This window comes from Aotus nancymaae, unplaced genomic scaffold (genome assembly GCF_030222135.1).
Source record: "Aotus nancymaae isolate 86718 unplaced genomic scaffold, 86718_ANA_hifiasm-v0.15.2.pri h1tg000064l_1, whole genome shotgun sequence".
In the NCBI taxonomy this organism is placed as follows: Eukaryota; Metazoa; Chordata; class Mammalia; order Primates; family Aotidae; genus Aotus; species Aotus nancymaae.
In genome coordinates, this window is record NW_026988479.1 from 15,651,242 (window position 1) to 15,669,811 (window position 18,570).

The 18,570-nt window shown below is 44.5% G+C and overlaps 1 protein-coding gene across 2 annotated transcripts; it reads right to left on the minus strand.

Annotated features, from left to right (window-relative positions):
* Positions 1-36: 36 nt before the first annotated feature.
* Positions 37-18,526, minus strand: HARS1 (histidyl-tRNA synthetase 1). 2 transcript variants are annotated; one of them, XM_012467974.3, is made up of 13 exons: positions 18,351-18,526; positions 17,990-18,079; positions 11,007-11,126; positions 5,886-5,981; positions 5,113-5,238; positions 4,332-4,439; positions 4,078-4,176; positions 3,757-3,850; positions 3,414-3,541; positions 3,079-3,321; positions 1,146-1,262; positions 804-950; positions 37-454 (listed from the first exon to the last, which is right to left on the minus strand). In XM_012467974.3, the coding sequence occupies exons 1-13, from the start codon at positions 18,438-18,440 to the stop codon at positions 383-385; spliced, it is 1,530 nt and encodes a 509-aa protein (XP_012323397.1). In that variant the 5' UTR covers positions 18,441-18,526; the 3' UTR covers positions 37-382. The 2 variants fall into 2 exon arrangements, with proteins under 2 accessions (XP_012323397.1, XP_064222471.1); XM_064366401.1 differs by lacking the exon at positions 4,332-4,439 and having other exon boundaries at positions 292-454.
* Between the last annotated feature and the right edge of the window lie 44 nt (positions 18,527-18,570).

An 18,570-nucleotide genomic window follows, 5' to 3' on the forward strand; every position in this document is an offset into this window, starting at 1 on the left:
GGAGCTAGGCATCAGTGACACAAGCAGGCTCCATGGTTGAGGCATGAGGCATTTTATTGGACCTTTGGCGACTGGTTGTAGGGAGGCATCTGCTTCATCTGGTGTGGGGCTCTGCAGATGAAACCATCTCAGGCTGGGTCCTTGTAGCCCAAGAACACAGACTGGATTAAGCTCCAGGGCTTTGTATGAAAAAGGTGTAGTACCTGACCATTTTTGCCAGTAATCAATAAAATAACCATCATAAATATTAAAGTCTCTGTTCTGACCACTCTTCAGGTCTTGCTGAAATGGAAAAGAGCAAAGCAGCTGAAGTACATATGCAGTTTGTCTTAGCCTCAAATAGTGCCAGTCCCACTTCCTTTCCTCTGATAGTTTGCTCAGTTCAGCAGATGCAGAGGGGCTGGCCTGTTCTCCTTTTGATTTCCTCCACAAGGTCTCCTCTTCGGACGTCCACCTAGCCAGGATGGGAAAAGAAGGTAGTATAAGCATTTTCCATTCCCCTGCTCCCTAAGAACCAACAGTTTCCTCTAACCCTCTAGGCATCAGGGTTGTCTCAGCTGGGAGCAGGAACCTAATTAACCTCAGGCTAGAGTGTACCTCCTGGGGGCGCCAAGAAGACATAGGGTGTAGCAGGGATGGAGATCTCACCCTGCTAAGACCACAGTAACAGGTTAAACTCTCAAGCCCTTTATGAGTTGGTAATAATATGAATGCCATGCTTTTGCTCAGGTCTTGAATGGACATGGGCCTGCCAAAATGGCATACATTCTCTGTCCCTTAGCCTTCCTGTCTGCCTCCCTCACCTCTTCCCTGCTAGTCACTGAACGGAGCTTGATGACCCCATCCTTGAGTTCCTGCTCGCCGATGATAGCCACCAGTGGGATGCCTGCCTCCTCACAGTACTGTAACTGGTTCAGTAGTTTTGGGTTCTTCTTGTACAGCAGCTCAGCCTGCAGGAAACAAGAGCAGAAGAGGAAGACTGGCTTCTGCTGTCCTCAGGGACACCCTCCTGGGTGTCCAACCTGGCACCTTGTTCTTAGCTCCACCTCAAGAAGTTATGGCAGGATCCATTATGGGTGCGCTTTTATTCAGTTTGTGCCCAGCACACCCATGTTTGCTGCCACCCTGGGGCTTGCCTCCCATACCTTGATCCCAGCATCCCACAGTTCTGAGACAAGCTTTAGTCTCTCTTCTAGCAGCTTCTTCTGTGCAGATGCCACAAGCACCTGTGTCTCTGTGGTCCGCACCTTCTCCTCCAAAACCTGCAGAAGGGGCAGATAAGAGTCAGAGAGCTGGGCTAACCCCTTCAAGGAGCAAACAAAGCAGGCTCTAGTCAGGATTTTGAGACCAGGCCCAACTCAGCTCTACCAGGACAGGGGCCCTGTCTTCTGATCTAGCATTTGGGCATAAGGTAGCTTTTAGAAGATATGAGGACTGAACTGACTGACTTGTACGTAGGACGTATCAGAATAAATAACCTAGGGCAAGGGTAAAGGTAACTTGCTTTCTTTTTTTTTTTTTTTTTTGAGACGAAGTCTTGCTCTGTCACCAGACTGGAGTGCAGTGGTGCGATCTTGGCTCACTGCAACCTCAGCCTCCTGGGTTCAAGCGATTCTCCTGCCTCAGCCTCCCAAGTAGCTGGGACTACAAGTGCTCACCATCACGCCCAGCTAAGTATTGTATTTTCAGTAGAGATGGGGTTTCACCAGGTTGGCCAGAGAGGTCTTGATCTCTTGACCTTGTGATCCACCCACCTTGGCCTCCCAAAGTGCTGGGATTACAGGTGTCAGTCACAGCAACCAGCCCCATGCCCCTCCAACTCTTTATTTTATTTTTTTGAGACAGGGTCTCTGTCGCCCAGGCTGGAGTGCCGTGGCATGATCACTGCAGCTCTGACCTCCCAAGCTCAAGTGATCCTCCCACCTTAGCCTCCCAAATACAGGCACACACCACCATGCTCAGCTAATTAAAAAAAAAAAATTTTTTTTCTTTTTTTTAATCTGTAGAGACAGGGTCTCCATGTTGCCCAGCTGGTCCATGCAGTACCTTAAGGGTCCACCAAAGCATTCACACAGAAGTGCTACTATGAGCCTACCCCAGGTAATTAGATGACCCTGGGCAGTTCTAGTCCCTACTTACTATCTACCCATTTATGACACTATGCCTCTCACACTTCAGTTACAGGACTGAGGTGGGGGTGGGTATGGGTGAGGGGAAAGGAGAATGCTGCTGCTGCTGCTGCCCCTTGTCTTTTTTGGGACAACTATTTTCATAGTTTATACAACATAAGATGCCTACTGGAAGAATGATCTCAACTGGGAAACAGGGGTAGTTTCCACCCTAGAGAAAAGTCAAAGGACTGTGGGGAGGTTGCCAGAGCATTTCCCAGAGGATGAAATGCAACCAGCCACTTAAGATCAGCAGCAACCAAGTGGGGCTTGGGGCCACAAAAGGCTTCCTTGGTGTTATTCCAGGTGCTAGACAGTCAAGGTAGCCATCTGAGGGATACCAGGGCCTCAGGCGCATGCTTCCCATTTAGAGACAATATTATGGTGTAGTTAGTGGCAAGACTTTGGAGTCAGACTGCCTGGATTCAAATTCTGACTATCACTTACAAGTTTCAGGCCTTAAGCAAATTGTTTGATCTATAATGCTTCAGTTTTCTCATCTGGAAAATGCAATTAATAAAGTTAGCTACTCTCAGAGGGCTGTGGTAAGAACTGTATTTTGATAATGCATGAAAAGCACCAAGCACAGTGCCTGGCATGAGGCAGTAAAATGTTAAGTATTCTGTATCATGAGGACGATCTAGGTCTTGGATACACCAGCCCAAGTTTGTGACAGCCCTGAAGGAAGTAGGGATCTAGGGCAGAGGACTTAGTGGAGAAATACTGTGGATTAAAGATCCATAAAACTGGCCTATAATGGGGTGGGAATCTGTGAAAAAGAGCAATAATCTTTTCTCCATTTCTGTGAGATGCTCCCTGCCCAAAGCAGCACCACTTGCTCCCTTGGAGATCAGATAGCTTGGGTGCCACCACTGCTCAGACTGTCTTCTACCCACCCCCAAGGACCTACCTCCAGTCTCTGTTCCACGATGGAGAAAATCCGCTCCACCCCAATGCTGAGTCCCACACATGGCACCTTGCGTCCTTTGGGGTCAAACATGCCCACTAGCCCATCATAGCGCCCTCCAGCAGCCACACTGCCAACACCCAGGGGCTCTTCCCCTGCCTGGGCTGGGGTCTGTAGCAGCACTGCCTCATAGATCACTCCAGTGTAGTAATCCAGCCCTCGAGCAAGGCTCAGGTCAAAGGAGATCTGTGGAGATAAGAACATGGTCAGCGCCAGATTAAGATCAGGGACCTGAAGCCCCAGAGCTCAGAAGGGATCCCATCTCCAAATTGACTCACTTTGTCATCAATGCCAAATAGGGCCAGGTACTCAAAGAGCAGCTTCAGGTCTCTCAGGCCCTCCAAGGCCTGCTTGTTTTGGGATAGTTTAGGATCCTGGAGCAGCTGTTCCACCAGGGATACCCCACCTGGGGAGAGAGACTTGTGAGTGAGGCTGACAAGAAAACAAAAAAGGTAAGGGGGGGGTTGACTTTCTTGCCTGAACTCCAGTTGCCTGTGCATGTGTGTGTACATACATACACATACACACACACACTCGCTCCCCTACATACACAGAAGAGTTTCAACTTTAGGACTGAGGGCAGTGGGATGGCTGCTAGGGAAGCTTGGTTCTGTTCCTCACCATGCTGCTGGACATAGTCCCCAATGCGGTCAGCCACCTCGGGTGCAAGTCCCTTCTCTCCTACCATCTCATTCTTCACTTCTTCCCAGGACATCTAGGCAGACAGACATCAGTCAGGGACCCTGGGCAGCTTCTGCACCATACAGCAAGTACATACTGTCCTCAGGAAACAGTCTTGGAGCAGTAGCTGCCCATCAGCCTACATCTTGGGGCTAACCTTCCTCTGGTGGGTATAGTCATGCACCTCTCTCTCAATCTTGTTTTCCATTTCCCAAGGCAGGGTGGGATCTGAAAAAAGAAGTCATGTACTTGGGTTGTTACCTTGTCCAGCTTGTCTACTGAGGAGCAGATGGTACGGAACTTGCTGTCAGGAACACCACAGATGGCAAACATCCCATCTAGGATGCGCCGATCATTTACCTACAGGGAACCAACACATAGTGAGGGGGGAATCTCTTTTCTTACATGACCGGCAATAGTCATGGTCACTTGGGCTACTGGTCCCTCTGCACAAGGATTTTTCTCTTGTGAGAGGCCAGGCCCAACTTTGCCCTCCCATCCTTGTCATCTCTGACCTTGACCAGGAAGTCGCCTATCTGAAGTGAACTCAGTATCTCGCACATGATCTTCAGGCACTCTGCATCAGGGATCATGGGATCAAAGTTTCCAGCAATGTCAAAATCCTACAGGGAGAGGGGTAGCCAGCGGTCTTCAGGGATTCACCTTTCTGAAGTGGGGGACTGTGGGAGCTCTGCTTTCTAGGAAGGCCTAGTTGCACTCAAGCATAGACTTTCTCTTTCATTTTCTGATCATCAGCCTAGAGGTAAACCCCAGCATCCTTGGGCTTCTCACTAGTTTTGGTTTCCTTTCCATCTACTGGGTTATTCCTTCATTTTCTACTTCACCATTTTCTTCTTAACTCCTCCTACTGGATGGGGTAATTATATGACTTTATTGCTTAGCCATTTTCCCTATTCATCCAGAAGCCTTGGCATCAGTCTGGATGATTTGATATATCAAAGCTAATTTCCTTATCTTCTGCTGTGATCCTATCACTGTGGTTTAAAATAAAGAGGACTGGACCAAGGGTTCTAGTCCTGACTTTGCCTTTCTTATCCCTCTGATCTCTTCATCTACTGGGTATCAAGTTTACTCATATGTAAAATGGAGATACTTTATTCTCCTCCCCTCCCCACCCCACAGAGACATTGTGAAATCTGCATGAAAACACCATAGAAATCTAAGAGCATTATCTGGTCATCCAGTTTGCTCAGGACACCAGGAGTACTCAATAGATTCTGCTGGCTTGAGAGAGCCCCAAGTAACCCATCCTTGCTACGGTTTCCCAACACTCACACACTGGTAGAATTCCCGGTATCGGCCTCGTGTCATGGCTGGGTTATCCCGCCGATATACCTTTGCTATGTGGTAGCGTTTAATATTGTTCAGTTTATTCATTGCCAAATACCGAGCAAAAGGAACCTGATGATAAAGAGTTAAGGAGAAAGCCCCTCCTATCAATGTCTGGAAGTTGATTATCATCACCAACAGAAGGTGAGGTTTAACCCCTCCCTGTATGGGTAAAACTGCCACCCATAAGATTAACAGCACTAATGAACATCAGAAAGAATCAACTCTGCTACCACATGGGGCAGCTGAAGGCTCAAAAAAGATTAAGGCATCTTTCTCTTTGGTAGGGTTAACTGGACTTTTTTGAGCAGGGCAAGGGGCTAGGCAGGTTGGCAACAGACCAGATAAAGGCCCCCATATGGGATTTCTAAGCAGATAATTCTCTGCGTAGCTTGGAGACAAAGGAAATGTGTTGCTGGTCCATTAAGGAGAATTTTTTCCACTGGCAGGGCAGGGCAGAGGTATTCTGGAGCCAGGGGATGACTGTAGAGTTGGAACTGGGCCCTGACATCAAGCTGATGTCTCACTCAGGATTCAGAGGATTTCTAAGGGTGCGTATGCTCTGTTTAGCCAAAGTCCCACTCCTGGTTTAGAGAAATAATTCCCCTAATTGCCAAAGGCTTTGTATTTGATCCTACCTGTGTCTGCCTATTCTTAAACCTGAGCCCAGTGAGTGCCAATCCACCCAAAGTCTCAAGAGCTCAAGTTTGGAAAGATACAGTAAGGTCATAGCGAAGGGACAGCAGCTCTCCGCCCTGGTCTTTCAGGTCATAGATAAGCTTGGAGTCTTCCCCATACTTTCCCGTCAGTGTTTCCTGGAGAAAACACAAGTAAATGTGGTCATAATAATAAATATAACAATTTAAACGGAAGTTCTGAAAATAAAAATGACTGATTCCAACTTGTCTACATTTCCCTCTGCTCTTTATCCCAATTCTTAGGTTTTTGATGTAGTTATCATTAAAAGGAAACACTAATTTTGTTTTTTTTCTATTTTGATTTTGTAACAGAGCTGGTTTTTTTTTTTTTACATTTTTTTCTCTTAAAAAACTTTCTTTCTTCAAACTCAACTTCTCAGCTTGAAGTTTTTTTTTTTTGAGATGGAGTCTCATTCTGTTGCCAGACTGGAGTGATCTCGGCTCACTGCAACCTTCGTCTCCTGGGTTCAATCAATTCACCTGCTTCAGCTTCCCAAGTAGCTGGGACTAGAGGTGCATGCTATCACACCCAGCTAATTTTTGTATTTTTAATATAGATGGGGTTTCACTATGTTGGCCAGGATGGTCTCTATCTCTTGACCTCATGATCCGCCCGCCTCAGCCTCCCAAAGTGTTGGGATTACAGTTGTGAGCCACTGTGCCTAGCCTGAAGTATTTTTAAAAGATACATAAATTCAGTTACAAGAAGCTCTGTACTTACTTCCTCCCTAATGTTATACTGTTAGATGTTTAGGTTATTCTAACTAAAAAAAATTTTATAGGCTAGGCATGGGGTCTCACGCCTGTAATCCCAGCACTTTGGAAGGGCAAGGTGAATGGATCACCTGAGGTCAGGATTTTGTAACCAGCCTGGGTGACATGGTGAAACCCCATCTCTACTAAAAATACAAAAACTAGCTGAGTGAGGTGGTAGACATCTGTAATCCCAGCTATTCAGAGGCTTAGGCTGAAGAATTGCTTGAACCTGGGAGGTAGAGGTTGCAGTGAGCAGAGATCGCACCACTGTACTCCAGCCTGGGTGGCAAGACCGAAACTCTGTCTTAAAAAAAAAAAGAAAAAACTTCCCCATAACATTTCAATATCTGATATTTAGGTATATAGCTCTTTCTTTCTTTCTTTTTTTTTTTAAGACGGGGTTTCACAATGTTGGTCAGGCTGGTCTTGAACTCTCGACCTCAGGTGATCCGCCCACCTTGGCCTCCAAAGTGCTTGGATTACAGGCATGAGCCACTATGCCCGGCCAGCTCTTTCTTTTTAAAAATATTTTTCTTGATGATAAACTAATAGGAGTGGGTAAACTACTAGGAGACCAACAAACATGTTTTTATGATGCCTGATTCAAATAATACCAAGAGTAAAAACTGAGTAATGTCTTAAGGGCATTATACAGTCCTTGCCCTGTGATGTCTATAACAGGTAATAGCATATTTCATTTATCAGATTGGCAAAGATTAAAAAACCTGAAACTTTCCAGTGTATAGTATAAGAAACAGTCACACACTAATGTTATAGGCTGAATTGTGTCCCCCTGGCCCCACTCTTCCCCAATTCATTTGTTTAAGTCCTAACTCCCAGTAACCTCTGAACATGACTACATTTGTGATAGGGTCTTTAAACAGATCATTAAGCTAATATGAGGTCTCCAAGTTGGACTTTAATCCAATCTGTTGTTGTAAGAAGAGAAAATTTAGACAGGGACAGAAGAGAAAATTTAGACAGGAACAGAGGGAAGATGATGTAAAGACAAAGGGAGACTGGGTACAGTGGCTTATGCCTGTAATCCCAGCACTTTGGGAGGCTGAGGTGGGCAGATCACTTGAGGCCAGGAGTTCAAGACCAGCCCAGCTAACGTGGGGAAACCCTGTCTCTACTGAAAATAGAAAAATTGGGCCGGGTGTGGTGGCTCACACCTGTAATCCCAGCACTTTGGGAGCCTGAGGCAGGTGGATCACCTGAGGTTGGAGTTTGAGACCAGCCTGACCAACATGCAGAAACTCTGTCTCTACTAAAAATACAAAAAAAAAAAAAAAAAAAAAAAGGCCGGGCATGGAAGTGCATGCCTATAATCACAGCTACTCAGGAAGCTGAGGCAGAAAAATCACTTCAACGTGGGAGGTGGAGGTTGTGGTGAGCCGAGATCACGCCACTGCACTCCAGCCTGGGCAACAAGAGTGAAACTCCGTCTCAAAAATAAATAAACAAATAAACACAAAAATTAGCCAGGCTTGGTGGTGCATGCCTGTAATCCCAGCTGCTTAGGAGGCTGAGGCAGGAGAATTATTTGAACCTGGGAGGTGGAGGCTGCAGTGAGATGAGATTGTGCCACTGCAGGCAACAGAGTGAGACACTGTCTCAAAAAAAGAAAAAAAAAAAAGACAAAGGGAGACGATGGCCATCTACAGCCATGGAAAGAGGCCTGGAATAGATCCTTCCCTTATGGCTCTCAGAAGGAACTAGGCCTGCCAACATGTTATGTCAACTTCCACCCTCTGGAACTGTGAGAAAATAAATTTCTGTGGTTTAGGCTACCCAGTTTGTGGTACTTTGTTATGGTAGCCCTAGCAATCTAATACAGTAGGTAAAAAAAAAAAAAATGTACAATTAAATATCAATAAAAAGAGACAGGTACTACTACATTGATGAAGGAAACAACAGATAATTTCAGATCGTTTTATAGCCTAAAGGCAATAAACCAGCTTATTGTGATAGAAAAGACCTACTATAAAGAAGTTAGTTGGAGAAGATTACTTGAATAGTGGCATGTTAGCTGAGCTCTGAAATTAAAATCTGGCTGGCTGGATGTGGTGGCTCATGCCTATAATGGCAGCACTTTGGGCACCTGAAGTAGGAGGACCACTTGAGGCCAGGGGTTTGCAAGCAGCCTGGGCAACACAGCAAGACATCTGTCTCTATTTTTACTTATTTTTTTTGAAAAAATGAATTAAAATCTGCAGTCTCTAGTATAATCTGAAATAAATCATGCAAAGAGCTAAGGAAAGGGAGGGAGTTCAGGAAAAGGGAAGAGCAAGAACAAAGGCCCGGAGGTACAAACACATTGAGTATGTTCCAAGAATAGGAAGAAGACCAGAGTAGCATAGTTGGCAAGAGGAAAAATTATAGGGTCCCATGAGTCCATCTCTGCTGGTGTGGAGATGAGAAACTGGGAAACTAAAAGACACAAGACACCAAGAAAGAGAAAACAGAGTTTGGGCCCAGGTGTCCACTGTCAACCAAAGCTCGGAGTCCAGCAGTGGCCCCAAGTGCCTGGACACTCTGACTTTTATTGAGTACAAAGCAGGGGGAAGGGTAGGTAGGATGAAGTAATGGTGGTAAGTGATAGGGTCAGGTAAATCACGTGTCTTGGAGACAGGGGACCAAGACTTTGAAGAAGCTGAGGCAAGGAGAAACATAAGGTGTCGGCACTTTTTTCATGCTTGTCAAGAAATAACAAGGTCACTAGGATTTATGTCACTATTACTCATTCTTATCTTCTAATAAAAAGAGGAACCAGGTGCAGAAGCAGAACTTGAAAGTAGACATGGAATGTGACCGCTGAAGCACAGCACCACAAAGAGACAATTAAGTCCCCGGATGTCTGTGGGCCTCCCTGACAGCCATCAGGCCTACCACAAGAGCTTGGAAGAGCGGAGTTTTCTCCTCATTCCATCGAGGAAGAAGACATCTCAGCCATCTTGGACGTCTCCTTCCCTAGCTGGCTAAACAGCGGGCACTTTCACAGCACTGACACTGTCACACAGCCAAGGTGTCCTCCAGCAGCCCTTATGCGGGTGTGACAGAGGACTTAGAGCATCTTGCCTTAGGGTCACCTCTTTTCCAATGCCACTTCAGTCCCATGCTTCTTGACCTGAGACTTATTAGTAAGATTAAAGATTATATGATTATATAGATGTATATATTTATGATTATATATGAATAGCTATGTGATTATGATTATATATATAGGAATAACGATATAACTATATCTCTAATTCATTTCTAATTCTATGTTTATATGAGAACAAACTGAGGCTTCAGACTCTTGCCTTGGCTCTTGCGGAGTTTCCCCCCAACAAAAAAATAGCATGAGATGAGGTAGGAAAGGTAATGGCCATATCACCTAGGGCTCTGTAAACCTGAGTAAAGAGTTTTGGTTGTGGCCGGGCGCGGTGGTTCACGCCTGTAATCCCAGTACTTTGGGAGGCCGAGGCGGGTGGATCACGAGGTAAAGAGATCGAGACCATCCTGGTCAACATGGTGAAACCCCTTCTCTACTAAAAATACAAAAAATTAGCTGGGCATGGTGGCGCGTGCCTGTAATTCCAGCTACTCGGGAGGCTGAGGCAGGAGAATTGCCTGAACCCAGGAGACAGAGGTTGCGGTGAGCCGAGATCGCGCCATTGCACTCCAGCCTGGGTAACAAGAGAGAACTCCGTCTCAAAAAAAAAAAAAAAAAAAGAAAAAAGAAAAAGAAAAAAAAAAAGAGTTTTGGTTGTACTATAAGTGCAGTGGGTACTACTGGGTTTGAAGCAGGTAGTAATGCAATCTGGGTTGGTTTGTTTGTTTTAGAGACGGGAACCACTGGGTTTGAAGCAGGTAGTAATGCAATCTGGATTGGTTTGTTTGTTTTAGAGACAAGAGTTTTGCTATGTTGCCCAGACTGGAGTATGGTGGCTATTCACAGGTACCATCATAGTACACTACAGCCGTGAACTCCTGGGATCCAGTGATCTTTCTGCTTCAACCTCCTGAGAAGCTGGAACTACAGGCTGCCCAGTTGCAATCTGGTTTTTAATAGCAAAGAACTAGTAACAACCTCAGAGTCCATCAATAGGAGAGTGGTTGCATATTTATATATGTATGGTTTACATGAATACAGAAAACATCCCAAATACAGACCATCCAATACAATGTAGATAGGAGCTAGAACAACTACCACTCCCAAGATAACAAAAGACAGGGCCTCTCCCTTCAAGCCAGTCTTGTCCCTCTTCTTATTGGAGAAAAGACTGGTCTGTGTCCACAACAGGAGTGGGTCCTTTGGGCCCTTACTCTATTGTTGTCTTCTTTGTTATTCAAATGCCCACTCATCTACCATGTAGTTTCTTCTTGCCCATTCCTCACCTTTAGTTCAAATACAGGTGTATCAATGACTTCTGCACCATGGCGCTTGAAGCAACGGATGATTACATCAAACACCTTCTCGCGAACTGCCATCTGCCGGGGACTGTAGTCTCTTGTGCCCTTGGAGTTGAAATCAGTAAGAGAACCAGAAATGAGGTTTGAAAACCAAGAGCAATATATTTTGGAAATATAAAAGGATGACCTCAATAATGAAAAAGCAAATCCTGCTCTAAACAGATTTTCCTACAGGCCACTGAGTTTTAAAACAAATACAAATAATTCCCTATTAATTCCCATACCCATTTGCTATCTGCTTTCCAAACTATTCCCTTTTAAGCTTGAGTCTATTTTCTAAAATTCTTAGAACTTTTTTCTTTAAGCCGTTTTTTCTAAAAACTCTGGGATAACAGAACATTTCCTGGCCTAATAACAAACACCCACCTGAGGCCGGGTACAGTGGCTCACGCCTGTAATCCCAGCACTTTGGGAGGCCAAGGTGGATGGATTGCCTGAGGTCAGGGGTTCGAGACCAGCCTGGCCCACATGGTGAAACCCCGTCTCTACTAAAAATACAGAAGTTACCCGGGTGGGGTAGCACACTCCTCGTAGTCCCAGTTATTCGGGAAGCTGATGCATGAGAATCCTTGAACCTGGGAGGCGGAGGTTGCAATGAGCTAAGATTGTGCCATTGCACTTCAGCCCAGGCGACAGAGTGAGACTCTGTCTCATAAAAACAAACAAAAGGTGCCTGTAATCCCAGCTACTCAGGAGGCTAAAGGCAGGGAGAATCATTTGAACCTGGGAGGCAGAGGTTGCAGTGAGTCGAGATGGAGTTGTTGCACTTTCATAGTTAAAACTGTTTGTTCTCTAATTTGTTTCTGATAACAAGCGTATGACATAGGCTAGGCAGATAAATTTTATAGATGAAGTACAGGGTGTTGAGAAATAAAGTCATTACTTAAGGTTATTCAGCATGTTTGTGGCAGTCAGGACTAGAACTGTGTTCTCCTTCCAGGTCAGAGCTTCCAATCTGGGCTTTTATACCCTACTCCAAAGTCTTTGGTTTCAAGATCTCTTTACATTCTTCTTACTATGTATTAAAGACCTCAAAGTGGATTATACTTATCAATATTTACTGTATTAGAATTAGAACTGCCAAAATTTAAAAATATTTGTTCATTTAACAAATAATGTGTCTAGCCGGGCGCGGTGGCTCACGCCTGTAATCCTAGCACTTTGGGAGGCTGAGGCGGGTGGATCACCTGAGGTCAGGAGTTCAAAACCAGCCTGGCCATCATGGTGAAACCCCGTCTTTAAACAAACAAACAAACAAAAAACAAATAATGTGTCTATTACATGTTAACACAAATAACATTTTAGAAAAAGGTAACTGTTGACTGAGCATGGTGGCTCACACCTGTAATCCTAGCACTTTGGGAGGCCGAGGTGGATGGATCACCTAAGGTCAGGAGTTCAAGACCAGCCTGGCCAACATGGCAAAATCCTGTCTCTACTAAAAATACAAAAATTAGCCAGGTGTCGTGGTATGTGCCTGTAATCCCAGCCACTTGGGAGGCTAAGGCAGGAGAATTGCTTGAACCCGGTAGGCGGAGGTTGCAGTGAGCTGAGATCGTACCACTGCACTCCAGCCTGGGCAAAAGAGGGAAACTCTGTCTCAAAAAATAAATAAATAAATAAAATAAAATAAAAAGGTAACTGTTTTCCAAACAATTTGTGAGAAGAGAGGCACTGATTAATGTTTTTGCAAATCTTTAATGTCTGGCTGAATAGAAGACAGCAGGATTCTCATGTGATTTTTGCATTTAATCTATCGTGATATGTTATGCTGGTTGAAGTATATGAAGAAAACCTAAGCTTACACAAATATGTAGTTGTAAAAGGAAGAGTTTTTTTTTTTTTTTTTTTTTTTTTGAGATGGAGTCTTGCTCTGTCGCCAAACTGGAGTACAGTGGCATGCTCTTGGCTCACTGCAACCTCTGCCGCCTGGGTTCAAGTGATTCCCCTGCCTCAGACTCCTGAGTAGTTGGGACCACAGGGGCTCACCACCGTGCCCAGCCAATTTTTTGTATTTTAGTAGAGACAGGGTTTCACCATGTTGGCCAAGATGGTCTTGATCTCTAGACCTTGTGATCCGCCCACCTCGGCCTCCCAAAGTGCTGGGATTACAGGTGCGAGCCACTGCGCCAGCCCAAGTTTTCTAAAATTCTGACTTTCACCTGAATACTTGAATTTTATCACTGCCAACAGATACTGGCAGATGTTTTCCTTGAGGTGACAAGGCTCACTTTGTTCATTGTTGTAAAAATGTCTGTCAAATATTCAAGTTTTAAAAACCATTTGTCTTTCAGTTGTTAATTCAAATAAGAAAAGATGTTCTATGAAAAAAGTAGCTAGATCAGCTTGCAATTTGAAAAATGACATAAGCATTTTCCCTACCTTGGAGTGCAGAAGTGCTTTATATGTATTTCTCATTTTGTCATAGCAAATATTTAAAAATTGAGGGTACTCAAGGGTCAAGATTCAACAAAATTAATAAGTTTTCGGCCAGGCATGGTGGCTCATGCCTGTAATCCTAGCACTTTGGGACGCTGAGGTGGGTGGATTGCCTGAGCTCAGGAGTTCGAGACCAGCCTGGGCAACATGGTGAAACATGTATGTTTCTTATATGTTTTTTGTATTTTTGTAAAAATACAAAAAAATTAGTTGGGCATGGTGCTACCCGCCGTAATCCCAGATACTAGGGAGGCTGAGGCACAATAATTGCTTGAACCCAGGAAGTGGAGGCTGCAGTGAGTCGGGATCATGCCACTGTACTCCAGCCTGAGCAACAGTGAGATTCTATCTCCAATAAAAACCCCCAAAATAAACAAATGAACAAAGTTTTACTATTTTATCAATGGCATTCTTAAGTAAAACTGAATTTTATTTATTTATTTACTCACTTTGAGTGCATGGCAGTGAAGAATATACTGGCTATTAGTACAGTTTAGTGCCGCTGTCTTAATTTACACTAAGACACCAGCAGTTCTACTCACCAGTGCTTTTGTGCCTTCAGTGCAAATGGTAACACAACAAAAAAGGCAGAAGACATCTCAGAATTATTATAGAAATAGTTTTGACCATGAAGACCCCTTGAAAAAGTCTTGTCCCCACAGTACTGAGTTTTCTATTGTTTCTTTTTTTTTTTTTCTTTTGAAACGGAGTTTCGCTCTTGTTACCCAGGCTGGAGTGCAATGGCCGATCTCCACTCACCGCAACCTCCGCCTCCTGGCTTCAGGCAATTCTCATGCCTCAGCCTCCTGAGTAGCTGGGATTACAGGCACGCGCCACCATGCCCAGCTAATTTTTTGTATTAGTAGAGACGGGGTTTCACCTTGTTGACCAGGATGGTCTCGATCTCTTGACCTCGTGATCCGCCCGCCTCGGCCTCCCAAAGTGCTGGGATTACAGACGTGAGCCACCGAGCCTGGCATTTTCTATTGTTAATATGAATCTTACATCAAGAAATGTGTCTCAACATACTAAAATGTATATTAACTCTCTAGCATAATCTTATTTTAACACTATAGTATGGAAATTTTCAAAGACACAACATAGAGAATAGTATTTTGGGTCACCATTTATCCATTACCCAGCTTCAAAAACCATTAACATCTACTATTCTTATTTCATTTAAACCCTGACATGTTTTTCTTAGTTTAAAATAAATCCCAGACATCATATAATTTCATCCATAAATACTTCAGTATAAATCTCTAACACATAAGGACATTAATGAAACCCAACCAGCACTTTGGGAGGCTGAGGCGGGTGGATCACGAGGTCAAGAGATTGAGACCATCCTGGCCAACATGGTGAAACCCTGTCTCTACTAAAAATACAAAAAAATTAGCTGGGCATGGTGGCACGTGCCTGTAGTCCCAACTACTTGGGAGGCTGAGGCAGAAGAAGTGCTTGAACCCAGGAGGCAGAGGTTGCAGTGAGCCGAGGTCGCGCCACTGCACTCCAGTCTGGCACCTGGTGATGGAGTGAGACTCTGTCTCAAAAAAAAAAAAAAAAAAAATCCAAAAGAGTCTATCTTTATTATAACAAAAAAAAAAAAAACCTAATAGCAACTCTTTAATATTATCTAATGCTAAGCCATGGTCAGTTTTCTCCAGTTGCTTCAATAATATCTTTTTATGGTCAGTTTATCTGAATCAGCTTCAAAACGAAGTCTATGCGTTGTAATCAGTTGATATGTCTATTTAATCTACAATAGTTTCCTCCTCACTTTTTTTATTTTTAAAAAATCATTTATTAACTGAGGAAATTGGGTCATTTGTCCTAAAATTTTTTTTTCACATTCTAACAAGATGCTTAATGTGTCATTTAACATGTTCCTCCATCTCTAGTATTTCCTGTAAATTGATAGTTAGTCCAAAGATCTGATTAGATTCAAGTTCAATTTACTTGGCAAGAGTACTTCATAGGTGGTGCTGTGTACTTCTTATTGCATTACACTAGCAGGAACATCTGGTTGTCCTTCTTTTAGTGATGTTGACACTGATCACTGGTGAGGACAGACTGATCCATCATAAATTCCACAATAAGCTTTTCATCTAATAGTTTGAATAATCACTGAGCATTACCACTTTGGGATTTTACACTGTCTCTTTAACCTTCAAAAATGAGTTATATGTAGAAAGAAAAGGCTCAATGAATTTAGGAGCCCTAAGAATTAATCTTAACACAAGGAAAACAGACCATCTCCCCTCTCCTTTGGAATTCAATTTCAAATACATTTATGAAATACAGTCATCCCTTCGTATCCAGAGGAGATTGGTTCCAGGCCCCATGTGGATACCAAAATCTATGGATGCTCAAGCCCCTGATATAAAATTATATGCACATCCTCCTGTATACTTTAAATAGTCTCTAGCTTATTTATAATACCTTAGACAATGTAAATGCTATGTAAATGGTTGTTATACTGTACTTTTTATTTGAAATTTTTTACTGCTACATTAGATTTAAAAAGTTTTTTTTTTTTTGGCTGGGCGCAGTGGCTCATGCCTGTAATCCCAGCACTTTGGGAGGCTGAGGCGGGCGGATCACCTGAGGTTGGGAGTTCCAGACGAGCCTCACCAACATGGAGAAACCATGTCTCTACTAAAAATACAAAATTAGCTGGGCGTGATGGTGCATGCCTGTAATCCCAGCTACGTGAAAGGCCAAGGCAGGAGAATCGCTTGAACCTGGGAGGCGGAGATTATGGTGAGCCAAGATCATGCCATTGCACTCTAGCCTGAGCAACAAGAGTGAAACTTCGTCTCAAAAAAAACCCCCAAAAAACCACACCTTTTTCTTTTTTTTGTAAAGGTAGGGTCTTGCTACGTTGCTCAAGCTGGTCTCAAACTCCTGGGCTCAAGTGATCCTCCCTTCTCGGCCTTCCAAAGTGGTAGGATTGCAGGTGTGAGCCACCACACTCAGCTAGATTTTTTTTTTTTTTTTTGAGACGGAGTTACGCTCTTGTTACCCAGGCTGGAGTGCAATGGCGCGATCTCGGCTCACCGCAACCTCCGCCTCCTGGGTTCAGGCAATTCTCCTGCCTTAGCCTCCTGAGTAGCTGGGATTACAGGCACGCGCCACCATGCCCAGCTAATTTTTTTTTGTATTTTTAGTAGAGACGGGGTTTCACCATGTTGACAGGATGGTCTCGATCTCTTAACCTCGTGATCCACCTGCCTCGGCCTCCCAAAGTGCTGGGATTACAGGCATGAGCCACCACACCCGGCTTTAGATTTTTTTTTTAATTGTTTCTTTCCCCCTGAATGGTTTTGATCCACGGTTGGTTGAATTTATGAATGTGGGACCCTGGGATATGGAGGGCTGACTATACTATTTAGGCACCTAGTATCAGTATCAGGGTAAATAAACCACATAACTACTTAAAGTTGGTGCAATAACAGAAATATGTATGAAGTGCCAAGAGAACCCAGATGAAGGGATAAACAATTCTGTTTACAGAACTTACAGAAAGTGGAACTGAACTGGAGGATGAGCTAAGAATCTCCAATCTCATTCCACTCTACTCTCCTTTACATAGTTCTAGCCATATAGATCATCCTCTAGTTCCTCAAAACCACCAAAGTTCTTTCCCGCTTCAGGGTTCCATACTCTACGTGGACGTATCTTTGTCACACTCTTTCTCTTGCTATCTCCTACTCATCCATTAGATCGGTTAGTTTATCACTTCCTCAGTTAGCCTTTCTCAGATTCCCCAGTTCTCCCTTATTTTTCTCAGAGCAACCTTGTTAATTTCTTTATATCATTTTTCACAATAATGTAATTACTTATCCATTGTGTGCAGGCGGATCACTTAAGGTCAGGAGGTCAAGACCAGCCTGATCAGTATGATGAAACCCCATCTCCACTAAAAATACAAAAATTAGCCGGGAATGGTGTGGGCACCTGTAGTCCCAGCTACTCGGGAGGCTGAAGCAGGAGAATCGCTTGAACTCGAGAGGCAGAGGCTGCAGTGAGACAAGATTGCTGGCACTGCACTCCAGCCTGGGTGATAGAGGATACTCCCTCTCAAAAAAAAAAAAATCCACGTGTGGAATTATTTGTTCTAAGTCTCTCTCCTTCAGTAGAATGTAAGCTCCGTGAGGGTAGGCTATATTGTCCTCCATGGTATATTCAGTGCTTTGTACAGTGCTAGAGACATAGTAAGCGGTAAATACATATTTACTGAACGAATGAAGGAGTAGCAGCAGCAGGCTGACTCCCCTGATCACCCAGTTGGCCTACTTTCTGCCATTACTTTGCCATCCCAGAATGACTCAGGTAGAGTCCAGTCCAGCCCAGTGCCCAGAGCAACCGTCCTCTCCTCCGCAGTATTTCAGATTCTCCTCAATGGCCTGATTTAGGGAGGCAGAATTAGAGACCCTCTCAGTGGCTCCCTACAGGAATGATATTACCTTGGGGGTTTTGAGCACAAACTTCTGTTTGCTTTCATCAGGACCCAGCTGTGCCTTCAGTTTCAGCAGTTTTGCCACCTCCTCCTCGATCTGTGGAGGGAAACAAGGCGCTGGGCTAACCATCTGTCACTCTCCTCCCTTCCCCCCGCCATTCATTCAATATTCCTTCCTCATCAGAATCTCTCTGCTCAGGCCTAGCTTTGTTTCTTTCGGGACCCACCCCGGATGCCTCCCCACGCAGCCCACCCTCCTCCCTACAAGCCTGGTCCTTTCCCTAATATCCCTATCCTATGTCCCGAACATCCTGGCTTTACATCCTCTCAGGCTTTGCCGAGGCCCTCTCCCCTGCTGCTTGTCTCACCAGCTCGGCGCTGGCTTTCTGCTGCTTGAGGCCTCGCACGCGCTCTCCTTGAAGTTTCACCAGCTCCTCCAGTGCCGCACGCTCCGCCATCCCGTCTGCCCACTTGAGCCGACAGCTGCCTAGACCTGCTGTGGCGGCCTCAGCCTCAGCAAGGATGACTTCCGGCTATCGAGTCGCTGGTTCGCAGGCCTAGAGAGCCTCCGTCGAGCATAAAAATTAT

Coding starts and splice junctions, on each gene's coding strand:
- HARS1 (XM_012467974.3), bottom strand. CDS start 18,440: ATGGCGGAGCGTGCGGCACTGGAGGAGCTGGTGAAACTTCAAGGAGAG. Junction 5,239..5,885: donor CCCTTCGCTATGACCTTACT/GTATCTTTCCAA, acceptor CTTTATCATCAG/GTTCCTTTTGCTCGGTATTT. Junction 1,263..3,078: donor TCGTGGAACAGAGACTGGAG/GTAGGTCCTTGG, acceptor CCCCTTCTGCAG/GTTTTGGAGGAGAAGGTGCG.